The sequence below is a fragment of the Eimeria maxima genome, genomic scaffold (genome assembly GCF_000499605.1).
Source record: "Eimeria maxima Weybridge genomic scaffold, Emw_scaff38, whole genome shotgun sequence".
NCBI classification, from domain to species: Eukaryota; Apicomplexa; class Conoidasida; order Eucoccidiorida; family Eimeriidae; genus Eimeria; species Eimeria maxima.
Window position 1 is genome coordinate 37385 of NW_013566465.1, and position 26339 is coordinate 63723.

Here is a 26339-nt window from a genome sequence, read left to right on the forward strand (position 1 = left end):
ATTGAACACTTTATACAGATTTCGTTTACAGTAGTCTACATACAGAGCAGAAGTGGGATCTGGGCACTGGCGGCAGCCTCACTGCCTAATCCAGTAGCTGTCCTAGTATAGCTGTCTCCTTGCGTCTCAGTCTCTCTAGCCGTGCTCATGTGGCACGTGCATGCTCGCCAGCCCTTCTAGTTGTGTGTTTAGTTTTTAGCAGTTAGGGTTTAGGGACGAGAAACAGTGCGTGGTGGCATTGAGCTCCATTCAGATTGTTTAGCATTTAGGGTTCGACGGCGTAAACTGCCGTGCGGTCTCCGTGATGGCGGCTCGCCCTGGCGATGGAGCCGTGCTGCTCCTCTTTCCTGAAATAATTAGGCAGAAGAAGGTACCCGACCCCGCCCTTATACTGCACATACACCAGGCGAACACAAACGCAACTCACACACAGCACACAGACAATAGTGAACAGTCACCTCCTCTCAGTTCCCACAGGGCCCAGGGGAAGCTGTCCAGCTTACTACGTGCATGACTGTATGTATCTGTACACAAAATACATGCACTAGAACCGATATATATTGTAGGTACGTATATACGCATACGCTCAAATAGTGAGTGTAAGGCGAGGAGAGGATGAGTTGCTGCAGCGCAGCAGCAACGGGGATGAAGGCTTAACCGTGCACCTGAACGAAGAGGATGTGGCGCGTTGTTAGGGTCCAAAAGTGGAGGAGTTGTTGCTGGACACGTGCTATGATATAATAAAGACAAAGACCTTCGCCTTCACAGAGGTACTTGGGGCGGCACTTACGAAGGCGGATGGATTTCTCCATTCCAGCAGCCGTTCTCTACGGGGTGCCCCTTGCAGCTTGACAGTTTAGGCTTCAGGGTTTGAGACGCTGAGTTTCGCAGGAAGAAGCAAACGAGGCCATGCCAGAGACACCTGAGGGGTGGAGCCGCGCCGACTTTATTGAGGAGCTCACACGCAGCCTCTCGACGGTCATTCTGCTGCAGCACCCCCTTGGCAAGACCCGCAAACGATTGGCCGAGTCATTCGCAGCTGCAGCAGCAGCGGCTGCAGGATCTGCTGAGGCATCACATGCTACAACAGCTGAATCAACGGTTGAGGAAGCAGCTGAAGAATTACCTGAAAGAGTTGCCGAAGGGGGAGCTGAGTCAAGCAATAGATCGGCTACTGAGGCAGCAGATGAAGCAACTAGTGAAGCAACAGATTCAGCATCAGCTGCTGCCTCCGCTGATGCTTCTGAGGAAGAAGATGAGACAGGCCTAGCTGAAGCGTGAGGCTCACAGCTAACTCGCTCCAGGGAGATGGGTGGCGCCCGGGATGGGTGCTTGAAATTGTGCACGAGAACGAAGAGGAGACGAAACATAGGCATAGACAGGATGATGTAGACAAAAAAAGTCCGAACAACAGACAGGGGCAGGCAGAACACATCGAGTATGAGGCGGAGGCAGATTGACCCATAGGTAGAGCAGAGGTAGAGCAGAGAAAAGAGACGAAGACAGACGAAAACGCAGCGAACTCACCAAAGGGAGTAGATACAGGCTCGCAACTCGTGCGGAAAGAAAATGACAAAGGCTCTGGGGTCAAGTGAGCCCAACTCATCAAGGGAGATTGCAAGATAGGCGTCGTTTGCTACCTGTGAATCCGCAGGTTCCGCAAGGCCTTCTGCATTGGGGCCTCCAAGAGGCAGCAGTACTACCTCAGCGACTCCAGCTGGACCTTCGAGCGCGACGTTCTCTTCTTTTATCCGTCGGGTCAGCCTTCCTAGCCCTAGACGGCTGCTACCGCAAATTATGACGCTGCCGTCGCAGCAGGAACGGCGGTTGTTGCTGCTACGCCCTGCAGCGTGTATGCGGCCTATAGGGAGAACAGAGTGCCGTCGAGGCTGTTTACGTCTTGCTGTTGCGTGCACTGTCGTTGTTGTTGCTGTTGCTGGTGACGGTGCTGCAGTGAAATCATTTGAACTCGAGCGTTCGGTGCTGCTTGTTAAGCCTGACGTAACTGCTGCTGCGGCGGCAGCAGAAGCTCGGGGGGAGTCATGTCCTGAGCGAGCTGTGGAGGTCTTGCTGCTGGAGGAGGGTCTCACGATTTTGGCCTCCGTTGAGTTCCAACTTCACAAGCAAGACGTTGAGAAGCTTTTCCCCAGTCGCATCGGGAAGGTAACCCATTGTGCCCTCCTGTATCATGAAACACACTCTTGTAAAGGCTTTGGTAGCCCCTACTGCACCCCTTGGAGCCTTTTCGTGGGCTTTGACAGACCTTGGTGCTCACTGCTTGAAGCTCCAACTACTCTGCACCGCATTTTGGCGGCCTGTTAGGGCCTACAGCCATATCGTCATTCTTAGAGCCGGCTGGGGTACAGAAAAAGGTGTAGAGGGACCCGTAGGATTTGTGACTGGGCTTGAGGATGACTGTGGTGCCAGTCAGTCATCGAATCGGCTAACGGACTCGCCGCTTAGCTCAGCCCACGTCTGCCTGCTGCTGCTGATGCTAGGGTTAGTGGAGGCCTACGGGGAATTCTTGTTTGGCTTGCGGGGATTTGCGCTTTCAGCCAGACTACGTCGAGATGGAGGCCTTCTTGTGCGAAGCCTCGGGCTGCAGTAAGTCCAACTCTGCCCAAGGCCTGCACCCATAAGTATCAGCAACAGCAATACATTCGACAGCGTCTGCTTCTGCTGCTTTTGCACCCTCGCCCTAGCGAACTATACGCTGTTCGGGTCTACCGCACTCTTTTTGCATTTGAGCGTTTGGGTTTTCTTTTTTGGTTGAATCATTTTGTGTTAAACATGGCTGCAGCAGCTGCAACAGCGGTGGTGGTTGTTGTGTGTGGGTACTGTTAGAGGCCATTGCTGTTGAAGGCTACGATGCGCTTCGCCGCCTGCGGCAGCTGTGCGGCCCTCCAGACCCCGCGAGGGCTGCAGTGTTACGACCATACAGCCTGCGGGCCCTGTGTGGGACGTCCCTCCTTCGAAACGGCTTCGTAAGCAGCAGCAGCAGCGGGAACAGGACCCTCCGCACCGGCGGATTCGCTGTGCAGTAGCTGGCACACGTGTCCATGAACGAAGATTCTTCAAGGGATTGCTGCTGATGTGACTGCGACCCCCACTAGCCTGTCGTTACTGCCATTGCTGGTCCTAGTGCTGCAGCGGCATTTGATGTTTTTACTATTGCTGCAGCATGCCCCTAAAACAAGAGGGGAGGCCATGCGCTTCTTAGAACTTTTATTTGGCAGTCCGCCGCACCCACAGCCTCTTATTCGCGCTCAACGCACCTTTGCAGTCTTTTTGATGAAGGATTTGCTGTTGCTGAAGCTGCAGCATCAGCAACAGCAGCGAAGAGCACAACAGAGGCTGCAGCAGGGACAACAGCAGCGACAGTTGCACCAGCAGGAACAGAAGCAACAAGAAATCCGCAAGTTGTTGAGGCAAAGGGGCTTTTACATCCTGTGGGAGAAAGAGGTGCACCTAAACAAGGAGACAGTCGTCCTCCTTTGCCAGGTGAGGCATACCAGCACCTGCTTTTGGTGTTGTTGGTGGTGTAGCTTTTTCTGTTGCTGTGGGCAAATGGCAGTTCATGTGGGTGCCTCATGCCCTGCAGGAGTGGCAGGACAGGCCCGACTACCAGTCCCTTACCGCTTCCATTGAGGGCCAAGAGGCCTGGGCGCTTCTCCTGGCACGGGCAGGAGCTCCTCGGGTGTTTGCTGACATTCTGGGACCCCACTGTCCCATGCCATTCGGAGCCGCTGCTGCCGCTGCTGCAGCAACAGCAGCAGCTGCTGCCGCTGCGGCAGCTGCAGCAGCGAAGACCCTGTCCTCTAAACGTAACAGCAGCTTGAGCAACGAACAAATTGTGGCAGCTCGCCTGCGTGCGGAAAGGGCAGCAGCAACAGCAGCTGCTGCAGCTGCAGCTGTGGGTATGCCGCGGCCTGGTAGCCTCTGCGGAATGGCTCGCCGTTGTGTTGGATTTGCAGCAGCAGGCGAACAGGAAGCAGCAGCGCTTGCGACTGCTTGCTCTTCACGACAGTTACCGCTGCTTCTCCTGCCTGCTGCAGCAGACACAGCAGCTTCGTACCTACTAGAGGCTGGGGCCACAGGCCAAGGGCCCTTAGTGTACGCGCTGCCCAAGTGCCTATTTTTGCCACTGCTGCTGTTCCAAGTTCTTCGACCACTAAGTTTTTTCCTGCTTCTTACCTACTATCACTACTACTACTGCTACTGCTGCGCCCGTTGCTGCAAGTAGGGTGTGCAGCGGCTGCCGCATCCAATGTTGCTTTTTACGTGCAGCCTGGAAGGCTGCCGCGACATCCGAGAAGGGCAACAGACACTCGAATCTTTGCTTCTTAAGTGCGTTTGGGCAGCAGCTGCTGGCTTGAACAAGCTGTGCCCGCTGGTTTTACCTTTCGTGTTGAAAGTTTCGTCACGCCTGGTGGTGTAGCTTGCATCTGCCAGCCTTCCTTATCGCCGCTGACATTTCGTTTACCTTTTCCTTTTGATTCAGGTGCCTGAAGTGCCTATGCAAACAGATCCCCCGTCCGGAAGGTCTGGAGGCAGTCTCCTGGATAGGGAAGTGGTTAGCCGAAGAAGTCGAGAGAGACAAACAGTCAAAGCAAGCAGTTGCTGCCTCATCTATGCTAGCCAGTAGTAAGCGCTGAGATCGGCATAGGGCTTTGTTTCAAGGACTTTCGTCGTAGAGTTTTATTTGCCGGGGGTGGTTTGCGGAAAGGAAAGTTGCTTCGAAAGTTCTGTCCACAGAAAACAGTTTCTGCACTCTCTTTCTCGGCGATTGCCCCTGCCGTTCCTGCTGTCAAACTGCTTAGGGGTACGTCCTGGGGAGGATGGAAGGGCTGCAGCAGCTCTGGAACAGCAGCAACAGCAGCAGCACAACACACAAAAGCTGCAGAATGCATACCCGGTCAGGCGAAGAGTCCGGCCAGAGAACGGCGCTAAGGGAGTCCGTGTGGTTTTGTTCGTGGGCAATGAGGAGCAACTGCAGCTGCAGCAACAACAACAGCAGCAGCCCGCAACGCCTATAATGCCCATCCTATCCGCGGGTGCGCTTCCAGTTGGATGCAGTTTCTTAGGAAGTAGCTGACAAGTAAAGCAGGCTCGCTTCACGGAGGAAGTGTTGCTCAGCTGACACTTATTTGTTTGGGATTCTGCGGAGTGCATACAGCTGAGATGCTACGGGAGGCTGCGACAACCGAGGAACCAACCAGGGCTTTGCGCTGTCTGCTGCAATCTAGACTGTCCCAGTGCAAAAGCAACTGTAGCAACTCTACCACCAGCAGAACCAGCGCCATTCTGCTGTCAGTAGAGCAACAACTGGAGAGTTCACATTGGGATCTGTTGACTGCAGCACTGCCCGAAGTGCAGCCCTTAACTGTAATTCCTGAAGGTGCGACCCTGTATGCGTCGAATAACTACAGCAGCAACAGCATCAACAGCAGCAACAGCAGCAGGTCTTCAAGCTGCTATGTTCTCTGCAGGAATCTCCATATCCGGCGCAGCCGCCTCTGCAGCGCTCACGTGTGCAAAGGCCACAGGCCGAGTAGGGACTTGTTGCACCTAAACAGCACAGTTGTTTACGTCCTCCTGCCAGTTATTTACCCCTCTACTAATTAGTTAGGCAGCAACGTATAAGTTCGCTGTCCTCAGGTCAAAACCACGTTTAGGGTTCCGGGTATGCAGTCTAGGGTTTGTTGTGACACTGCGCAGCTAATCAACCACTGCACTCCTGCAGACAGCTCTGCTGCTATTACTGCGGCTCTGCGGCCTTCCGTGGTGTTCGTTTTTGCTGATCCTGGGCTGCCGCTGGAGGCTCTGCTGCAGCGTCTGTGCTGCTGCTTCGGGCTGGCCCACATCGACATGGACAAACTTGCTAGAGCAGCAACCGTTGCTACCCACACAAGGGGTAATCCTGCTGCCGTCGCTGCTGCTAAGTCCAAGAACTCTTATGCTCCCCTCCCAGCTGCTGTGACATGCCCTGCCTTGCTGGACAAAATAGCGGCACTCCAGGAGGAAGGCACGTGCTCAACCACTAAACCCTCAACTATCAATCATGACTGTTAAACACTTGACCTCATAAACCCAGTTGTTGACTGGCTTTAATGCGGTCCCCGTGCACGGCAAAGCAGGACGAATCTGGCCCCCCATTATCGCAGGTCTAAGAAGTGAACATATGCAGGGATACAGAATTGGGTTTGATGATCTGTATTTTGAGCTCCATAAATGACGGTTCAGGGTCCTGGGTTGCGTTTGGCTTTTGCTCTCTCAGGTTTCTTGGGCTTTATGGTGTCGAACTTCCCGCGAAGCACTTTGCAAATCGACTTCGTCGAAGAAATGGTGGGATGCGTTTCACCAGGGCTAGACCCAATTTCATGAGTGCCCACGAGCATGGGGCAGCATGGAAAAGCCTTAAAAGCGTGGGGGATCAATAGTAGGCTAGTGATTTCTCTGAAGGTGGCACGAAGACTGCTCTTGTGGGGCTCATAGTGGGCGCTTCGAGGGTGCTTTGGGCAATCCAGGAAGAAAATTTCCGAGCCCCTACTTCCCATTTTCTGCGTTGGGGGATGCGTGGGGCTAGGGCTTGGGTTTACATTCTGGGGTTGCTATTTGGGTCGTCCAGGTGTTCTTCATATAAGCTGTGACCTGTGTGGAGTACAGCAGGGGAACTTCATTTCCCGCGTTGTTGTGTAGTCTGCTTCAGTTCTGACAGGGGCCCCCCTAACTGTTGCTGTTGCCGCTGGTGCTTTTGTAATTGCTGCTATTGATGTCGCGCTTTTACGGGCTCAGCTTCAGTGCCGAGTCACGGCACTGGTATTTTCTTGCTCGGGCGTCTTTTCCAAACTGCTACCCTTGGGCTCCTGCGAGGTGAACAGCATATCGGGGCTGGAGCATCGAAGAGCCGGTGGGCGGGCGGCGGAGGCCGTGGAGGCACTGGAGACGCTTGAGGCAAGGAGATACCCTGGATCCCGCTGTGTTGCGATTTCTTTAACCAATGAACACCCCACTGCCTCACATAGTCCACAGACTAAATCACTAAGGGGGGAACCGGCTTTCCATTGTTTATTTTGGACCCAGCCGTTGTAAAATAGAAGCATTTAAAGGCATGCGGATGCATTGACGCTTAGTTATGTATATGGAAGTATATATACAAGCGAGTAGGTGTATAGGTGTACATGCTCACGCATACTGAACATATTCACATAAATGGCATTTTCGTGCGGGGAAGAACAAGCTGGAAGAAGTAGAAAATCTGCAGTACCAGCCCGGGGTGCAATATTGGCAGCCGCAGCAGTAACAGCAATGATCTGTATTCCTCCTCTGTGGCAGAACCGGGGACTTCTTTACAAAGCGGACTTGTCTGCACTGCATCGCGAAGGCCTTTCTGCTCCTCCTAAACTGCTGCAGCAGCTGCTGCAGCAAGCAGCGGCGAAGCAGCTACATGCTCACGTGCTGCTGTTGCATGGCCCACCAAGCGCAACTGCAGCCGCCGCCGCAGCAGCAAAAGATGTGCTACCGGCTGTCGTTGTTGCAGATGCAGAAGCGCTTCTATCCTTAGAGAAACAACAGGAGCGCCAGCAAGCGGAGCAACAGGACGACAACAGCTACAACAGCTGCCGCTACTGTGGCGATGCTTCTGCAAGCTGCGAATGTCTCAGTGACGTAAGCTTATCTCGTAGCACCAGCTTAGGTAAAAGAAGATTTTAGTAAGGCAAACGTTCCTTTCGTGGTTGATAGTAGATGGTGTCGCTATTGCAGCAGCAGCAACAACACGATCCCCTGTGGCTGCAGCAGAAACCCGTAGCCAGTGTTTTGGTTTCCTTGCTACATTTGCCCCGTGTGCCCGCATTGGTTGCTACTCCGCCTCTAAAGGTCGGGCTGCTGCTTTCCCGCGCAATAAACAAATTGGCCTGGCTGCGCGGAAACCCCCTGCTAGCTGTTCGGCTTCCCCCGTCCCTTTTGGACGCCGCAGCGTCCCAGCGGCTGGCCAGCAATTGCAACGTCTGTTGCCTATTGCACCTGCTTCCCGTCACAGGCAAGCCTCAAACATCAAGTCATAAACCCTCTGCAGAAGCTCCGTTTCACTGTTGCTGCTCAAACTCAACGTTGCAGGCATGGAAGGAAAAGCAGAGTGCTCCGATTGCCGCTTGATAATTGACCATCCACGACACTGACGCTTCTAGACTCCAACCCGGTTTTGAGGGCTTTGCTTTTAGGAACGGGGTTTGTGGCTGCAGCGGCCGATCAAGTCCCCGAAGAAGATGCAAATCTCGGAGTAGTGGATGCAGAGCCTCCCAGTGCCGCTCTATTGCATTTTGCAGCGGAGGTACCTCGATCATGCAAATAGCTGTAGGCACAATGCTGGCTAGGGATACGTCAGCGCATCTTCAGCAGTTAGTTGGCGGCTAGCCACCAGGCAGCTAGCCGCCCTGGCTGCTTGATACTAGAGTGTAGCTGGCTGTTAGCTAGTCAGTAAATAGTCTGTATGTAGCAGTTTGCTAACTCCTAGCCAGATACCACGTTGTTGCCTGCTCCTGCACAGCGAAGCGTCTCTCCCGCCTGCTAGCGGCATGGTGTTAGCATGCGCGAGACAGGCTAGCTAACTGTGTGTTCTGAGCTGCCTAGCTCCTGGCAAGCTGTACCTGCACCCTTCCCTGCTGCAGGGCAAGGCTAAACGCATTCTTCTTGTAGGCGATGAAGATCCAGAAAGACTACGGGAGGAGCTGTCGAGGTAATTAACGAGGATCATTTTCTTTCCTCGTTCAGCTATTGCCTCTGAGGCCCCAGGCGTTCCTTGTTCTGTGGTTGGTGCTGATAATTCTGCTTTTGTTGTTACCAACCTTCTTCTGGTCCAGAACGTCCATTGTACACGATTTGTGCTCAACTTTAACCCACGTTCCCTCGTGTGTGTGTGTGTGTGTGTCGCGGAGGTGGTGCTGTGGTTTAGCTTCCTTCGGGACAGCATATATTGCATGTGTTGCATGCAGATCATGCAATAGAGGAGTGCCTGCGCTCCTTTCGTTGGGTTTTCTGCAGCGTCTTGAGGTGTGAGGTGGCGGCAGTTGTTGCTCCCAAAGGGCTTGCCACTGCTGCCCTTGGAAGGGCAATGGCCCGCACGCTAGGGTTGAAGCTCATCCCGGACTTTGGTGTGCCGCAACACTGTACCCAGTACCACTAGCAGCGGAAGCTGGAGAGGAAGCTGCAGCGGAATTAGCAGAAGTGTGCTGCCTAGGCTTCTGTTGTTGCAAAATAAGGTGGCATGATACCTTCTTTTTGCCGTTTGCGCTCAAGTAATATTGATTTGAATTTCATGTGTTGAATTTGTCTGCAGAGCAGTACCTGAACCAGCAACGGCAGAGGCAGAGGGAGCCTGCCGGAACAGATGCAGCAGCATCAGTTAAGGCCGCAGGAGGATTGCTTAAGGCGATACAACAGGCGAAGGGACGGCTAAGGGCTCCTGCAGTTGTCGCAGAAGCCCTTAGAGCCCTTAGGAGGCCTCAACGTGAAGGCATTGGTCATGGGGTGCTGCTACTTGATATGCTCGATAGCGTGGAACTGGTAAGCAACTGCAGCAGCAGCAAGCGATGGAGAAGCAAATCTTGCAGCGGCGGCCCGGTTGGTATGAGGGTGCATGCAAGGCAGAATATGGTTGGTGCGCCACCTTGAGGGACTGAGCGAACTTCAGTAACTGTGCAGTATAAAGGTTTGAAGTTGAAAAGTAGGACTTACTGGATGCACTGCAGGCGGAGGAGCTTGAGAGTCGGCAGCTTCCTTTGACGCGCGTCATTATCCTGGAAGCTCCTCAAGAGGTAAAACGACCATAGCACTGTGCAGAATAAACCAGGTCTTGGCCGGAACGTACAAGAGCAGGCCACAAATAGCCACAGCTTGCCACAACTGGCTTGGTCCCGCAGTTCCTCATTCAGGGCTTCGCAGACAGATGCAGACCAGCCAAGGACAGCGACAACCACAGGCAACGACAGGAGACAGCAGATGAAATCCAGGGAATCGCGCAGCATGCAATGTTGGAGGCTTTAGGTTTTCGGGCTTCGCTTCTGTTCCTGCAGACACTTGAGGCAGCAGCGGGAGAGGGCGGAGGAACAGATGCTGAGGATGCCAATGATGAAGGAGGGGAGTCACGGCTGGTGAGGGACAAGAAGATGAGGGGTAAGAAGATATCGCTTATCGTCTCAGAAGTCCAGCTAAGAACATGGTGCTGCATGCGAGGAGTTCCAGACCACGGTGGTTCCAAGTGCTCGACTGCCTCGTATTGCTACATTTGAGGCTTCAGGGTTGAGGTCAGGCTTCTGAGGGTTTAGTCAGAATGGAGTTGTCGTTGCTCTGTATCTGTTCAGATCAAATAGCAAGCATCTACAAAGACCGATGCGTGCGCATACACTTAAGTGCTCCGGCTGCTGCTGCTGCTTTGGCGCCCCAACCTGCGAGCATCAGCGACGGAGACGATGAGGGCCCAAGTCCTGCTGATGTAGCAGCGGCCGAAGCTAAAGCGGCAGCAGCTGCAGCAAAAGAAATCACTGCTGCTCTCCTAAAACCCGCGGCATTCATCCTAGCGGACGGCTTGCTGGAGCCGGCACTAGCAGCGGCAGTCCGACAGGGCGTTGCACTGGGCTTAAGCAGCAAAATTTTGGTCGTTGGCAAGAAACACTTGGGTCAGCACCGACAATTCACCCCCACCCTAAACTTAAACTGCCTCAGCATATCAGCCTCTCTATGGGTTTTGGTTTGGAGCCTGCTGGTGTTGCCTCTTTGTGCGTCTTGAGCCGCAGAGCTGGTGGGGTTCTCCCTTCTCTCTGTGTATTTCCCAACAATAGGAGCGGCAATATATAGGTTTCTCAACAGTAACCCCTAACCGCTTGCCCTAAGCCGCACCACAGTGGCTCTATGCTCCAGTCGATAGTCTACAACTGGGGGCGTTTTCGGGCGTATTGTTTAGTGGTGCATTCGGCCCACTGGGGCATCTGCGATCTGCAAGCAGGTACCCTCTCTGCAGCTTCCACTGCCCGCCGCTTCGCCCGCCTGTCTTCGTATGGTGCTGGCGGGCTTTCCGTCTCCAGTAAGCCTCTCCTGACAAACCCTAAAGTGGGTCCCCAGCACTTCGGGTTTAATTATCCCGAATATTCAGGGGCAACAGCAAAGCCTTTCCCTCTTTCTCCGCATTCATTCTCAGTGGCCTGCTGACAGACAGGCGGAACTCTACGCTCAAATCCGGCGACTTCGCCAGCTCTGTGACATTAAAGGTTGGCCTCTACAGCATACAGACTGTCCAATAAAACTGTACAATTTTTGCGGCTCTCCATTAGCCCGTAGCTAGAGCCATTATAGAGCCACCATGGGACCCCATAGAGTGGGCCCCCTAGTACAAGAGGCCTCTTCCGGGGACGCCTAACATACCCATATCATTGGGGTGTCCTACAGACCCCTCATTCCTGGAGCTAACGAGGGTATTCGTTCACTCCACATTCGATATGAAGCTTGCAGGCTAATGCAGCTGTATTTGGTTGTCATGTTGTTGTTACCACTGTACCGGCTGCTGCTCCTCAGGCATCTTGATTGTGAGACCCTCGACAGCGCTCACAGGGCACTCAGCGGTAGGGCTGTACTGGTGCACCTAAGCCCCCGTTCCTGCCCACTTCCGCTGAAAATGCAATGACCGTACGAGTGCAGCCAACATGGTCCCTCAACGTTCTTCCTGCTGTTCTGTGTTGTTTATCGCTCGTTGCGCTGCAGACCGCCGCTGCCGAACTCCTCGCCGCCGCACGGATTTGGAAAATTAAAACTGCGGAACTCGAAATCGAGGTAGACACAAGCTTCCTGTGCAGCTGCTTTTGCCTGTAAACTTGGGCTTACGTGACCTTTCGGCGGTCAATTCACTTAAGGCACTTCTGTCCTATCCAGCAAAGAGGTCTCAGGGTTATTATACAACGCAGCAGGCTGCATCAACAGAGCTTTCCCTTCGTGCCCCCTGTGTCTTAGGAGGGCTGCACAGCCACAGAAATATCCCCGAAGATCGAGATGCTGCTGCAACAGCTACAGCAACCACGCCAACTGTCGCCTCTCGAGGAGTTGCAGCTCAACCCTCCAGCCCCTGAGCCATTGGAGAAGGAGGGCTCAGAAAGCGAGGCGGAAGAGGATGATGAGGCATAAATGCAGGCATGGGTTGGGCCCCTTCATCCATAGCAACTTTAGCGCATGCACTTCGCACCAACCGGCAAGAATGCGTGCAAGAGGAGTGCATGAATTACCTCAGGGACCTCCAAGCTGCTCCAGTGGTGGGGCCGCTTCCAATCGGTGTGTGCGTAGCTCCCATACGCCAAATCTCACGCTGCCCTCCTGGTCTCTTTGCAGAGGTCTCTACAACAGAGTCTGTTTTTGATCTTGGTCAGCTTAAGGTCAGCGTATCAGCGTGTACGCACGCGTGTTTGTACGTCTGGGAGCTACAGCTGGCATCTCTACTTGCAACTGGCAGCCCTCGTAAACGGGGCCTTGGGGCATGTTGACGTTCATGCAGCACTCAAATGCGCCTTCCAAAACCCTACACAGAAACTTCACTCTGGTGCGTAGCCGTTAGAAGACAAACAGACGAAGCTTGCAGGTCTCCGCAGACAAAACAGCCTGTATGTAAACTTGTCTAGTAAGAGCCAAGGACGTTGCTGGGTACAGACATATTGCCAGCTAGCGCACTAAGGGCCCTTGACCGTTCAGAAAATTAAGTAGTATCGCTCATTAAGTACTTCGGGGCAGCCCCCTATGTTGTCTGTGCAAACCGCACACAGCGGATGCGGCGTCTTGAGCTGCGACTCCCGAGTAAAACTGTTCTGAATTTCAAGTTCTAACGGTCACATTCAGTTCAAATACTTAAAATTACCTGTGCTTCAGTTCACGGAATCAGTTGCCCGCTACACGAAGTCAAAAGTCCCGTGGCTGTTTTGTGTGGTGTGCACTGTGGCTGGCAGCCCGACGCTAGCGGCCAGATGTGCACTAACACAAACGGCTAAAGAACAACTTGAAAAAAATAACTATAATCCATGTGAAGCAACAGTGAAATACATATAGGGATGAATAAGGGCAGGAAATAGAGAAGACACTCAGGCCAGGCTTGTGGGCCCCTGGGGGCCCACAAGCCTGCGGAGGGCCCCTTGGGGCCCCGTGAACGGCTGTCTGCATGCGTGTGTGGAACACGCTTCGTTGAGGTCTTCCGCTGCAACTGAGGAATCTCCGGAGTAAATCAACAATTTTTCTATTGAACGCCTCTACGGCTAGCGTGCAAGACGGACCCGTTTTACAGACAGGTAGAAGCTGTGGCGACGGGCCAAACAAGGCCCAGCAGCAAGAACGGCGCAAGGAAACTTTCACTGCAGTGTGCAGCAGCGAGTTTTCAGCAAGTAGCATCAAGGCAACAGCATCTGCACCGATACCGCAGAAGCAACAACAAAGCTGTAACAACAGCCCCGCGCCCTCCGAGATACGCCCGCCGTACTAGGTAACAGACGACGGCAGCACCTCTCTAGCTGGCACAGGACAGCAGCAGGAGCACCTGTAGTAGGGAGTTGAAGTTTTCGGACTCAGCAAGATAGGCGCTACATCACTGGAAGGCAGCGGCTGGGCAGCAGTAAAGGCTAGCCGCCAGTATACCCAGGCGAAGAGAGAGCAGCGGCAGTGACATCGCCGCGTAAGAGGTGGGATGGAGAAGTACAGAACGTTTTCAGATGAGGGGACGGGCTGTCAGCCCTTTGTGCCCACGTACTACAGCCAGCAGCAGCTGCGGGCCGCCTACAACAGTTCGCGCATTCTGTCGTTTCTTATCTCCATCTGCACATTGCTGCTGTATCCTTTGTTCTTAGTGCTAGCTTTGCTTCGGGCACTGCTTCTAGGGTTGTCTTTAATACTGGCAGGACCGTTGCTGCTGCTGCTGTTGCCACTGCGGGTCTTGCCGTATGTACACTGGATGGCAAAACGAGCCCTGCTGCAAGTATCTTTGCGTCTTGCGCTGTTTGCAATTGGATTTCAGTGGATAAATGAGGAGAGAGCAGGCAAGTGATTGTTCTATTGCGCAGTGAATGCAGGGCCCTACTGCCTTGTCCTCCTGGTTTCCGGCTGTCTTCTGCTGCATTTGTCGGTGCTTCTTCCAGAATGTTTCTTGCTTTCTTTGTACCTTTATGTCTTATTGTGTATCTTCTTGCCTGCGTCTCCCCTTGGCTGTCTTGGTGTCTTTGCATCTTTGATTTGCCATGGTCTGTTCACGTCCTCGTTTCCCTTTGACTTCGACCCCCCGCTGAGCCCGAAGTTACTTCTACACCTGGATGTTGCTGCTGCAGATTACCGCCGCCTGCAACTGTGCCCTTCAGAACCGAAGGGTGGGAGCCCATGGTCTTCCTTTCTGTCGCTCGTGTCTCGAGGGCCCCTGGCTGAGGAGGCACAACGGGCCCCGTCAGGCCTCTCAAGGGGCCCATCAAGAGCTGTGCTTTGTCTCTCAAATTTCACGTGCTTCGTCGAAGTCCTGTATCTCCAAATGCGGCTCTGCCCCTTTTTCTTGGGGCTGCATAAGGACGGCTCCCTCTCGGTCTTGTCCTTCTGGGGGGCCATCAAGTACTCGCTCTCTTTTGAGGTGTCAATCTTCTGTTGCTGTAGTCAGATGCTTGTGCTGCCACATTATGGCTGCTGTCTTGCATGTCGCTGCTGAGCGTTAGCGCCGTTTTCGCTGCGGGGAGCTGCGGGCACCACTTGCTGCGGGTGCTGCTGCAGCCGATGGTGCTGTCGCTGCAGCCGCTGCAGCGGCTACTGCTACGGCTGCACTTGTTGAGGCTACCGCTGCTACGGTTGCCCTAGCTACTGCTGCCATTGTGTGCGTGTGAGTGCTGCTGCAGCTTCTCCCGGGTCGGGGACAGTTCCCTTCTCTGTCTGCTCTTCTCGTGTCTCTTGAGGGCAGCAGGAGCTTCATTCCCCCCCTCGTGCTCTTTCCAGAGGGTCAGAAAAGCAACGGCAGCTGCTTGTTGCAGTGGGATGCAAAAAGTTTAGACGCTGCAGCTTTCGACAGACTTAAGGGCCGAGTTGCGTTGCTGGGATGTATGTACACCAATGAGCAAGGCGGAACGCAGCCAGCAGCAAGAACCCAGAGGGGATGGAGACGACCGACGTACACTGCGCCTCATACGGTATCAAGTGCCTTCACTGTTGCTGCTGCTTGCGCTGCTCATACTACCGTTAGAGGTGCCCCTGCCGTTCTTGCTGTACCCTTAGCTCCTACTGCTGCTACTGCAACCGCTTCTGTTGCAAAGGTTGCAGACGCTGCCACTTGATGATGCCATCTTGGAACGCTTGGCTGCTTCGGATCTACCTTAGAAGATGCCCGCCCATGTGTGGATCAGCTTTTCGGGTCTTGGCTTTGCGGTGTCAGGTTAACAGCCCTCTGCGCCACTTGCTCCTGCTACTGCTGCAGCCTAGACAGCATTTGCGTTGCATTTGGGTTCCGCCTGAGGACGTGTTGACCTCACAACAGCAGCAGCAACGACAGCAGCAGCAGCTACTGCACAAGCAGCAACAGCAGCTGCTGCTTCCGCAGCAGTCACTAATGCTGCAGCCAGAGCAGCAAGGAGACTTGGCATGTATACGTACCACCTTGCTACGGGCTATTCCGGGCCTTGCGTCCGTGAAGAAAAGCGGCAAAGATTTAAAGGCCTTCAGTGACTACTGGGAAAAGCACCAGCAGAAGAAAGGGCGTGGTACAAAGAAAGCATGACCCTGTCTTGATGCTCCAGCAGCGGCTGCTGTGCAGCGTTGTCGCAACACAAACTGGACCCTGCAGCACTTCTTGCTGAGAAGGCTTTTTGCATCGCACCAAGTAGCGAGGCCTTTTTAACACAAAAACCGCGTCGGCCCCCGACCCTCCGGGGACTTCTGGTTTTTCCATGGAACCACGTGGCTCTCAATGCACGCAGCAAACTGCTGCTCCTAGTGCAGTAGAGTTCACCTGCTGCAGCCTAATTCTGCCGCGGCTGGGGAGTACTCCTGCTGCAGCAGCAAGGAAGAACTGCCGCTGCGTTTGCAGTTCGTGGGTGGAGCTGCAGTGACTGTCTCGCGGCCCGATGCCTTTCCCTGCCCTTCTTTAGACAGGCGTTGCAGGTTGGGCATACGACGTATTTATAGGGCTGGGGTTCTGCAGCCCCATTCGGCAGAAGTGCTCATCTCTTCTAGACGTTTGGGGTTCTAGTCGGCTCCCGGTTATTCCCCTGTCTTTTGGGCAGTTTGTTCGCATGCTTCAAAGGCTGCCTTGAGCTTGTCGTAAGTCTCTGCAGCAGGAGAGGGACAGACAGTCGCAATCAAAAACCTTGAACCCTAGCTGATCAGACGAACAAGACAGGAGGTCCACAGACTCCAACCCTGCATGCAGCCCCACGGCTCAGGGTGCATGAAGGCGAAAATGAAAGTAATTTTTCTACACGTCTCGTGGATAGCTCGTCGGCGACTACTTAACTCCCCATCTAGCTGGGGAGCCGCTCCTCACGCCTCGAGACAACAGTGCCCTGCTTGTAGATCGCCTCCTTGAAGTGTATTTGGTTCTTGTTTTGAAGCTGAGTCCTGTAGGGTTCTTTGACACACCTGAAGGTAAAAGCGCAAGCGCAGCCCAACAAACCTTAGCTCGAACCCTAAACCCCAACGCAGCCGGGAAATCTTTATATCCGTGTTTAGCGCTGGACCATCCGAGCCTTCCGTAGCTAACTGCGGCACCAGCTCTTCCGGTCGCACTTCCCCAGCTAGCTCCTGACAGAGACACCCAGGTATAAGCTGCTGTCCTTGGAACCAAAACTGCAGGCCACACAAGGTCTGCAGATCCTTAGCATCGGGGACACCAAGGGGCCCCAGATGCACGACACTGTCGCCAGTGCCCCAGTATCTCTCACGAGTGCACTCAGACGCTATCAGCCCCCCAAGGGGACTCCATTGCCTTTGACAACTTGTGTGTGGGATAGACTGGGGAGGATTGGTAAGGGGGGAGGACAGTCTGACTTTCTGAGTAGCTCCGCCATCTCGGCGGTGTATCGAATGTAGCTAATGCCGCAGGCCCTCCATGCCATTTTTGCTGAACATACAGCTAAGCTCAGGGTTACTGGAAGCTCAAAAGACACGTCTTTGCAACAAAAGGGGGGAAGAACGGACACAGTGTCACAAAGTGTCGGTGTAGAATATTGCCTTTTAGGGCCCTGCGCCTGGGGCTGAGCTGCGAGGCCAGTTCAGAGCATGCAGAGCACCCGCGGGGCTGCCTTTGTGGAGCGGTTCTGTTCTTGGATGCATTGTGCCTTTTCATCCGTTTTCTTAAGTGCTTTCAAGCGAGAGGGTATCTACCAGCCCAACCACAAGGCATCCATCTGGGCTCTCGGGGGGCCCCAAACCCTTCTGATCTTCCTCTGGCCCAAAAGTGCGGCCCCAGAGCGTCCTTTGTTTCCCTCTGTTGTTTTCGTTAAATTTTAACTTTGCATTTGGCACCCGCACACGATCCCGTCGTTCACCGTGTGCGCGAGCGGCGGCAGCAGCCGCAGCAGCAACACCGACGGCATGCGCAATAGCAGCAGGGGCAGTGGCAGCAGCAGCACCGGAGTCCTTAGCGAAGAGCACCTTCTGGATGCCACTGTTATTTTTGCGCTGTCTGTGTGGACAACGCAAGAACGAGCGGGAGTGGGGCTCTCTGCGTCCGTTGGCCGCGGCGCCCTGCTTCGTGTTGAGGGCTAATGGCCCACCACAACAGCAGTAGTCACAGCAGTAGCAGAAGCCAAGATGTCGGATCGTAGGGGCGGACGCAGAGGGGTAAGGAACTGTTTTCGTTTTAGGTGTATGTACGGGTGATAGCGGGATCTACGGATGTAAGCGGCCGCATGGATTTGGTCCGACTTCTGCAAAGGCTTGCTGGCCCCGTTGTTGGTTTGGCTCGCAGGGTGCAGGAGAGCCCGAGACGGCTCGTGTATATCAGGAGTTCCTGAAGACATTCCAACCAGAAGACCCTTCTGCGGACAAGACTTTTATTAGAGGTGGCTTACGCAACTGCTTGCTGGGTTTTGGGGCGTTAGAGGGTTGGGTGTGGGTTTGCCGGCTGCTGGCGGAGGGCCTCGTCTTCAGTGTTTATGGGTGGCCAGTTAGGGTTTAGGAGGTTGGGTATGCGGGTAGTGGCTTAGGTGGCTTGGGGCTTAGGGTTCCTTTGGTATTGTTCGGGGTTTGACGCTCTCTGTTCATAGGTGGTGTGATGAATGCGGGCTCGGGCCAGATTGCCCTAGACAGTAAAAAGGTAGGCTTTAGTGCTTGCGCCTATGGTTAAGAGTGTATGGTGACATTCTTTGGTCTCGGCTGCGTATGGATGTTTCTGGGTGACAATCATCATACGGGGGTGGGCTCGAGGGGCCAGTGACACGTGTCCTTAAGCGGCGCACCTCTGCTGGTTCTGCTCCTTCTCTGGAATTAGGGTTCGTTGTGGGTTCCGAGTAGCGCCCCTAAGTCGGCTGAGGCGGCAGCTGCAGCGGCTGCTGCCGCTGCTGCAGCAGCTGCTGCGGCAGGCAGCGGCAGCAGCGCCCAGTCCCCAGCCCCCAAGCGCATGCCAGCCCGTCCTGGACAGAAGCGGGAGATAGACTCTTTTCTCGAAGGTCAGGATTTAAGGCCTGTGGTGTTCAGAGTCGAAGTTTTATGGTGTAGGATATAGGGGTCCAGGGCTTGCCGTGTAGACTGTAGTTCTGGGGTCCACGACGTTGCACGTACCCGTCTGCTGAACGGTTGGGACTTTCTGGATAAAGGTTTGATTGTGCGTTTTCATCAGAGATTAAAAAGCGTCAAGAGTTGCAAGGCCAGAAGCGGCGACTCTACGAGAGGCTAAACCTATCCCGCACAGGTGAGCGGTTGTTGCTGCTACTGTTGCTGCTGCATTTGCCTGGCGATTGCTGCTGCTGCTGAAATTGTGCGCATTGTTTGATTTCCCTGCTCAGAGGAAGAACGATGCGCTCTTCGCTTCCAAATAGCGGCACTGGAGGTAACTTACAAGCCAGCGGCACTGTCTGTCCTATTGTTGCGTATGATGTTACTGATGCTGTTGCAGCTGACTCGCTTTCACGGGGGCATCGGTTGATTGCATTAGGCTTAGGACTGTAAGAGTTGGTGCCAGAATGTAAAGCTATATATGCTTCCGTTACATGCGCAAGATTTGGGGGTGAATGTTTGGCGTTTGCGGCTGCAGAACGCGACAAGGCCCCGTGGGGCCCCCCCCATCGATTTGGAGAAGGAGAGCTCAACGAATTTGTATCTGGGAAATTTGTCACCTGAGGTATGTGTACAATGCAGAGATTGTAGAGCCTTAAGAGAGCCAAGAGGCTAGAGAAGATATGCATTTTGCTCAGGCATTTTACAAGCAGATGTGGAGGTTACTGCGGGCGTCGAAATGGTTGTGGCTGAGGGCTTGTGGTGCGAGGGGATGGTGGAGGAGGCCGTGTGCTTGCCTTTACCTTCCGGCGTGTATTCGGACTTCGGTTATAGGGTCTCTCTGTCCGTGAATCCTTCTGTATGAGCTATAGCCATCTGGTTTGTGTACGTGCATGCTTGCATGCAGATAACGGAGGAGTTTCTCTGCCAGCAATTCGGGAAGCACGGGGTCATTACCAGCGTTAAGATTATGTACCCACGAACAGAAGAAGAGAAACGCCGGAACAGGAATTGCGGTTTTGTTTCCTTCGAAACCAGGCCTCAAGCTGGTGAACTATATATCCAATCCCGAAACCCCGGCGGCATGAGTGCAATCCCGAATATCGAAGAACACAATGTAGCTTCTCCAGTGGCATGATCCTGAGGGCGCGTGCACCCTTCAGGTTTTGGCACGCTAAACTTCTATGCATGCCTGTTAGAACTATTTGAAGACAGCAACTCTGTGTGCGGTCGCATGCATTTGTGTGAATGCTTGTTGGTCCTCCTAACTAAATCTGTCGCACCTTCCATTGCTGTGTGGAATCCGCAGAATCTGCAAAGAATAGCCTAGACGGGAAGTCTTTCTATGGAATGGTGATCCGCATTGGGTAGGCAGGCGGGATTTAGAGGTTGGGGTTTGTGTTGCCTTGCGTTCGCTTGATTCCTACAGTTTCGGTCAGCGAGTTTTGAGGCTTCCCTTCATGGATTAGAATTTGGGGCTATCACCGAGCCTGTAGAGCTCCTGTGTTGTGTTTGCAGGTGGGGAAAGGCCCTACGACCTTCTTTTGGCGCCACTCCTGCTGCCATGAGCAGCGGATTCTGTGAGCAACGGCTTGAAGTAGTGTTAACAGCTTAGGGTTGGGGGTTTTTTAGCCGTTTTTCTACCCCCACTCTAGTCAGCTGTATGCATGGAGCATTTTTGCTCATCCTGTCACTGTGGATCTCAGCGGATTCTCCATTCCCATCTGCGGGCTTCTCTCCACCTCCCCAAACGAACTTCACCGCGGAGGCCCCAGCAGCGACTCCCACTCCTCCCCCTCCTCCCGTATGTTCTGAGCCACGCTGTGTGCATGCGTGCTTGCATGCCTCCTTGCATGCATGCATTTGCGCATATGTGTGTACGTATCAAATTTTCGCGTGCGCATATATGCGCTGCAGCTGTGTGGGGACTGTATGTGTCGTTGGTTCCTTACAGCTTCTTTCCGCCCATAACAGGAAATGCAAACGTTTTCTTTGTGCTCACAGGAGGCGGAGATGGTGGAGGTGCAAGTGCCTAAGGACCGCAAAGTCAAGATGATGATTGACTTGTTGGCGAAATACGTAGCAGAGGTCCGCTGCTGCTGCTCTGTTGGTGCTGGTTCCACCACTGCTGCTAAGTCTGCACTGCCTCTTTCTCTGCTCATTTATACAATTTCACCACTTCTGCACCAAGCGGGCTGGAAGGACCGGTGCCGTTGTTTCTCTTGGGGTGTGCTGCAGGAAGGGCATGTATTTGAGCAGCAAGTGATGGAGAAGTTCCCTCCAGACAGCGGTGGGGTTGAGGTTGTGTGGCTTAGCGATTAATGTGTTTTGTGCCTATCGTGAAATAAGGTTCCTACTGTTGAGCCATGCGGTTTCTAGGCCTACGCTTCTAAGGGTTAAAATGTGGGTGTGGAGCTCTGTATGTGTGTATGTATGCATGTATGTATGTATGTACGTATGTATGTATGTATGTATGTATGTATGTATGTATGTATGTATGTATGTATGTATGCATGTATGTATGTATGTATGCATGTATGTATGCATGTATGTATGTATGTATGTATGTATGTATGCATGTATGTGTGTATGTATGTATGTATGTATGTATGCATGTATGTATGTACGTATGTATGTATGTATGGGTGTGTATATATGTAGGCCGTCTCAGCTTCATCTATGAAAAGGATTCGCCAGACAACATTTACTACAGGTTCGTGCATCATACCGTCCCTTCCGTAGCAGCATTAGAGGTCTCCCGTGGGTTTCTTTTCATTTATTCCCCCAGTCCTACGCAGGCGGATGCATGCGTGCGAGAGATGGATGCGCTGGACGAACATTGCTGCCTCCCTGCAAGCGACGAACGTTCCTTCTCTACGTCATGCACACAGCATGTCTCTGCACGTTTGTTCTTGCGCTTTTAACTCTCGCAACCTGTGGCTATTGACTCCTTGCCGTCTTCTGGTTGCGCGGGTTACGCCCTCAGGTGGCGAGTGTACGCATTCGGGCAGGGAGACACTTTGAAGGCCTGGCGCCTAGAGCCTTTCTACATCTACTCGGGGGGCAGGCGGTGGGCACCTCCGCCTGAGAAATACTTTCAGCAACCGTAAGGCATTCATATGCTATTCCTGCTGCTGCGACGGGCAGTACGGCAACGGTGACCACTGCGAAGCAGCAGCTCGTGCCACAGCAACCACCCTAGAATGGATGTTTAGTATCAGCGTGCTGTGGCATTTGTTTGTGGCTTAGGGCTAAGAAAAAGGCAGAGGCAGCAGAAGAACGGAGCCTGTGAGCCACAGCACCACGGTGCTGGTGCTGTTGCTATTGTTGCTGTTGGTGCTATATACAGGAGCTTTTGCTGCCACCTATTGTTGGCCATCTTCTCGTGCTATCTTTGTTTCATTGCCCTACTTGTTGGCTACTTTTAGCAGGCCCCATTTTGGGATTCACTGGAGCATGTGCCGCTGCTCTTTCGATATTGCTCTTGCTGCTGCTTACGCACTAGTTTGCGGCACTGTGAATGGCATTTGAATGGGTTTTGTGAGTCTGCTTTGCGCAGCCGTGCAGCTGCTCGCGGGGGTGAACGTCTGAGTGCAGCGGACCGAGAGGAACTGGAGGAGTTGCTACGCAACATAACTCGGGATAGGTAGGGTTCTGTGAAGGGGTGCGGCGCTTGCCTGAAATTTGGTTTGTCTGCTGCACCTGGCCTTGCAACAAAGGAAAGTGTATTGCTTAGCAGTTTCTGTCGTGAGATTGTGGCTTATTGTGCCCACTCTGCAAGGTACTAATCACAGCGAAACTGGTTTCCTGGGGGAGTGGCGCATCGCGGAGCAACAGATGGGAGAGGACGCAGGGCTGTGTGTTTGTGCTCTGGCGCAGGGCGTCGATATGCGCGGCGATGTCCTTCTGCATGTCCCACGGGAACAGCAGCGCGGAAGTCTGCAACTGCTTGACGGAGTCGTTGACGCTACCGGACACTGCCCTGACAATGCGGTTGGCTCGGATGTACCTCTTGTCGGATTTGCTGGCAAATTCCAGTGCACAGACGGCGCACGCCTGGACCTACAGACATCACCTCGAGAAGCACTTGCCATTCATTGCGGATCGCTGGAGCAAAGGTACTCGTTTGTTTCACCGTGTACTTTTGCCTTTCGATGTGACTAGTTAAGCACCTTGCGGAATGGGCACAATAAGCTGCATTTGCAATGCAGTACACGGCACCAACAGTAGCCCCTGTGCAGAAGACGCTGCTGCTTCTCTAGCTGTTGCTGCGTTTGACTTATTGCCTTAGTGCTGGAGGACCTCCGTTTGGGCGTTGGTGTTGGGGGGGCTAGTCCGCGGACCCAACAAGAGCAGTGGCAAGGAGTCGAGAGGGCTCTCTACAAGATGACGAAGTTGTGGGAGGCCTGGGGTGTATATCCACCTGCGTTTCTTAGGGTCAGACTGCTGTTCGCTTCCTGCTTGAGATACTGGTTTCGTTTTCCGTCATCCCTCGACACATCGTATTTTTATGTTGCTGATGTGGCTCCCTTTGCCACTGTGCTAACGCTCATCGATACCCGTTTCTTGTTGTGCTTCACGGCTTCAGGGCATCGAGGCCACACTCTGCGGCCGCGACATTACAGCAACAATTCTGGACCCCGAAGCAGCCGCAGCAGCAGCAGCAAAGTGTGAGGCTGCTGCATTAGAACTTGCAGACCCTCAACTGGATGGAGAGCCTTTGGCGGAGAACCTCAGGCCCCTCATCGCGCAATTCCCCCTTTGGTTGCGACCTTCTGCAATGGTAGGAAGGTTCATTGTGGTGCTGCTGTCGCGTTTGCTCCTACTGGGGCGTCACATCCACTGGCATCCGAGGGGATGGGGGCCTATGCCGCTTGCTGACAAGTAGTTACACGGGGAGCTATATGTTGTTTTTTCCTGCCGGGGCGTCACATCCGCTGGCATTTAATCCGGGGGACTGTGGGCTTATGCCGCTTGCTGACAAGTAGTTACACAGGGAGCTATATGGTGTTTTTTCCTGGCTTTGCTTCTGCAGGAGTGGTTGCTGCTCGACCGATACCAGTTAGACAGGCTCTGCCAGCAGCGGGGACTGGGAGTGTTACCTTCCCGCAGCAGCAGCAGCAGCAGCAGCGAAAGACGACAGAAGCAGCTCCTGCAGCTGGCGCGGCAGGAGCTATACTGGAAACTAAAACAAGAGGTATTGCTGTTCTGGTTTCTACTTGCACAGGCCCTGCTGCCGGTGCTATTCAACTTGCCGCACAGCTTGCTCGTCTTCATTTCTTCGTTGTGGCCGTGTTTCAGGCAGCAGAGGTACCGCTAGACGTGCTTCTGGAGGCTCAGGCAGCTGCCGCAGCAGAGCGTCAAGCAGCCGCTGCTGCTGCAGCGATCCCACAGGAGGTGACGCCAGTCATTGAAGCCCCGGATGGGTCTACCGGTACGCAGGAGGGCGGCACGAAGCAGCATGGCGACGAGGAGCAGAACCAAGACGACGTGGCAAGCGAGGCGTCAGACATTTTTGTCTTTGAGAGAGAAGAGGAGCAACCACAGCAGCAGCAGGAGGAGGACGACGAAGGTGCAGCAGCATCAGCAGTAACCGCAGCAGCAGCAGCAACGGAGTCTCAAGAGGCCCGGGAGTCTGACAGAGAGCGGATGCGGGCCATAGAGCTGAAGGTCACCGAGCTGCAGGTTCAGCTTGAGGATCAGGGTGAGTCTGCAGTGCAGGTTCGCCCATCAGTTTCCCAGCCCATTACCTAGCAAGCCTAATAGCTACCCCGCCAGACGCCTAGCCACTGTAATTGCCCAACAGTCAAGGCGACGAGGCAGAAGTCGACGCAGACGCGCTGGGCTGCATGAGAAGCGGTATTTTGGGTTTTATGCTTTCCAGGTGTCTCTAAGGATGAAATCGCCAGCCGCTGCGACGCCCTCAGGCAAAAGCTTCTTGAGGTAAGATATTTGACCACTGGCTTTTCCGTTTGTCTTCGAAACCCCTAGCATACACCACTGGCAGGCAGCATGCAGTAGCAGTTCCAGAGCCGGAGGCCGTCTACAGGGGATGGTAGGATGACAGCAGGTAGCCGACACTTCATCCGGAGCTTCACTAACTGGGGCAGCTCAGGTTAATTTACCCTTCTATGCTGCAGGAGCATAAGACCACAGAAGAGGCGGCCAAGCGAAAAACGGGGAAGAACCGTGACCGAAGTAGCTCTCCCCACAGCAGTCGCAAGAAGGCGTGAGTGCTGCACAGTATGGGCTGATAAATATGCATGCTGTGTAGCGTTAAAGTAAGCTCGTCGTGGATGTTATTGGTAATACTATTATGACGTCCAGACTGCCACTCCTAGGGGGACGACAGCTCCTGCAACGGCTATGGGAAAAGTATTGTGGATAGTACTACGTGGCCACCCGTTGTCTACCGTTAATCTAAGACACTACACCGGAAGGGGCAAAGAACAGAGGCGGCAGGACGCTGAAGGCCTGAAAGAGTTCCCTGTGCTGTGCTTTGCACCCTGGATGTGTGCAGGAAGAGCAACCACAGCGAAAGCTCAGACGCTCCATAGCAACAACACAGCCATTGGTATGTAGAAACATTACACTGACGCATGTGCTGCCCTCCAGGGAAGTGCGAAGAATCCCCTTGAGTCGATTATACTTTCATGCTTGGCTGCTCCAACTTGCAGCGGGGAGTCGTGATTTCATTGAACTCTATGGCGTCTTTTCTGAATCTGAAGAACAACGAACGCTTCTTCTCTTTTCTGTCTATTCTTTTTGGGTATCATATTCATGTTGCCGGGGGGAACAGAGTCTTGCTAGCCCTTCGGGTACAACGCTGCTCTGCAGCGACACCGGGCCATAATTGTTAGGCAGGCAGCGCGTTGCAAAGCGCACCTCGTCAAGGCAGCAACACTGTAGCCCGAGCATCAGCCCTAGACAGCACTTTGTCTCTGGCTGCCTAAGTGGCCAGCTGCTCCGCGTCAGGAACTGTCTATCGTAAAAGCTTGAACACAGCCAAATACGCAGCCCTAGCTGACGCAGCATCGTTTCGTGTTGCAGAGTTGCACTTAACTGCTTCCTCAGTGGAGGCAGGGCCTGGACTGACAAGGCTAAGCAACTCCGTATCATGCGGCGCTCGCGAGATATGCTTGTTATTATGCTTCGCCACTTACCAAAGTAGATGGTTCGCTCTGTTGCCTACTGCCCTGTGTAACAGACTGTTGCACTTCCTTCCTGTTCGTCAGATGGCATAGCAGACTTTCCAAGCACTCCCTTGAATGGCGCCTCACCCAAGCACTTCCCTGACTGCAGCGATTTGAAAAGGCACGAGAATGAGCCTTTAAAATGTTTGCCCGAAGACCAGTGTGCCTGGAAATGCAACTTGCGCGGCAAATTGTGAAGTTCATACCTCTCCCTAGAGGGTGCTACCACTCGATAGTAATTAGTTACAGGATTGCATCATGGTTCAACAATTGTCAAATAAGTGTGCTCCTAGGGTAGGCGTTCCTACACAGGCGCTTTGTGTTTCCCCTTGACAGCTATGTTGGCTACAAAGACAGGCATGCATGGGTTCCCTTGACATGTGTGCCAGCCGCCACCTATCCTATAAATAAACTGTAGCCACAGGCTCCCCTTGGTGCCGCCTTCAT

The 26339-nt window shown here is 53.7% G+C and overlaps 2 protein-coding genes across 2 annotated transcripts; both read left to right on the forward strand.

Moving 5' to 3' along the window:
* Nucleotides 1–678: 678 nt before the first annotated feature.
* Nucleotides 679–12171, forward strand: EMWEY_00006580 (nucleoside diphosphate kinase, putative; the record flags this gene model as incomplete). Its single annotated transcript, XM_013481669.1, has 25 exons — nt 679–690; nt 892–1277; nt 1655–1758; nt 1955–2163; nt 2556–2604; nt 2845–2984; nt 3181–3501; nt 3602–4113; nt 4288–4347; nt 4502–4644; nt 4821–5054; nt 5490–5551; nt 5719–5914; nt 6278–6345; nt 7336–7696; nt 8223–8332; nt 8670–8737; nt 9043–9152; nt 9338–9564; nt 9729–9815; nt 10074–10173; nt 10362–10676; nt 11003–11051; nt 11443–11615; nt 12014–12171. The coding sequence occupies 25 exons, from the start codon at nt 679–681 to the stop codon at nt 12169–12171; spliced, it is 4254 nt and encodes a 1417-aa protein (XP_013337123.1).
* A 5625-nt stretch (nt 12172–17796) lies between these two features.
* EMWEY_00006590 (RRM domain-containing protein, putative) lies at nt 17797–24932 on the forward strand (the record flags this gene model as incomplete). The annotated part of the gene is made up of 24 exons (XM_013481670.1): nt 17797–17826; nt 17954–18047; nt 18252–18301; nt 18476–18653; nt 18824–18895; nt 18990–19033; nt 19238–19324; nt 19607–19748; nt 20009–20066; nt 20218–20279; nt 20406–20503; nt 20704–20787; nt 20938–20989; nt 21361–21412; nt 21686–21805; nt 21949–21987; nt 22259–22345; nt 22579–22817; nt 22991–23136; nt 23288–23482; nt 23735–23896; nt 24001–24403; nt 24584–24642; nt 24840–24932. 24 exons carry the CDS (start codon nt 17797–17799, stop codon nt 24930–24932), a joined length of 2646 nt encoding a protein of 881 aa, XP_013337124.1.
* Nucleotides 24933–26339: the final 1407 nt, after the last annotated feature.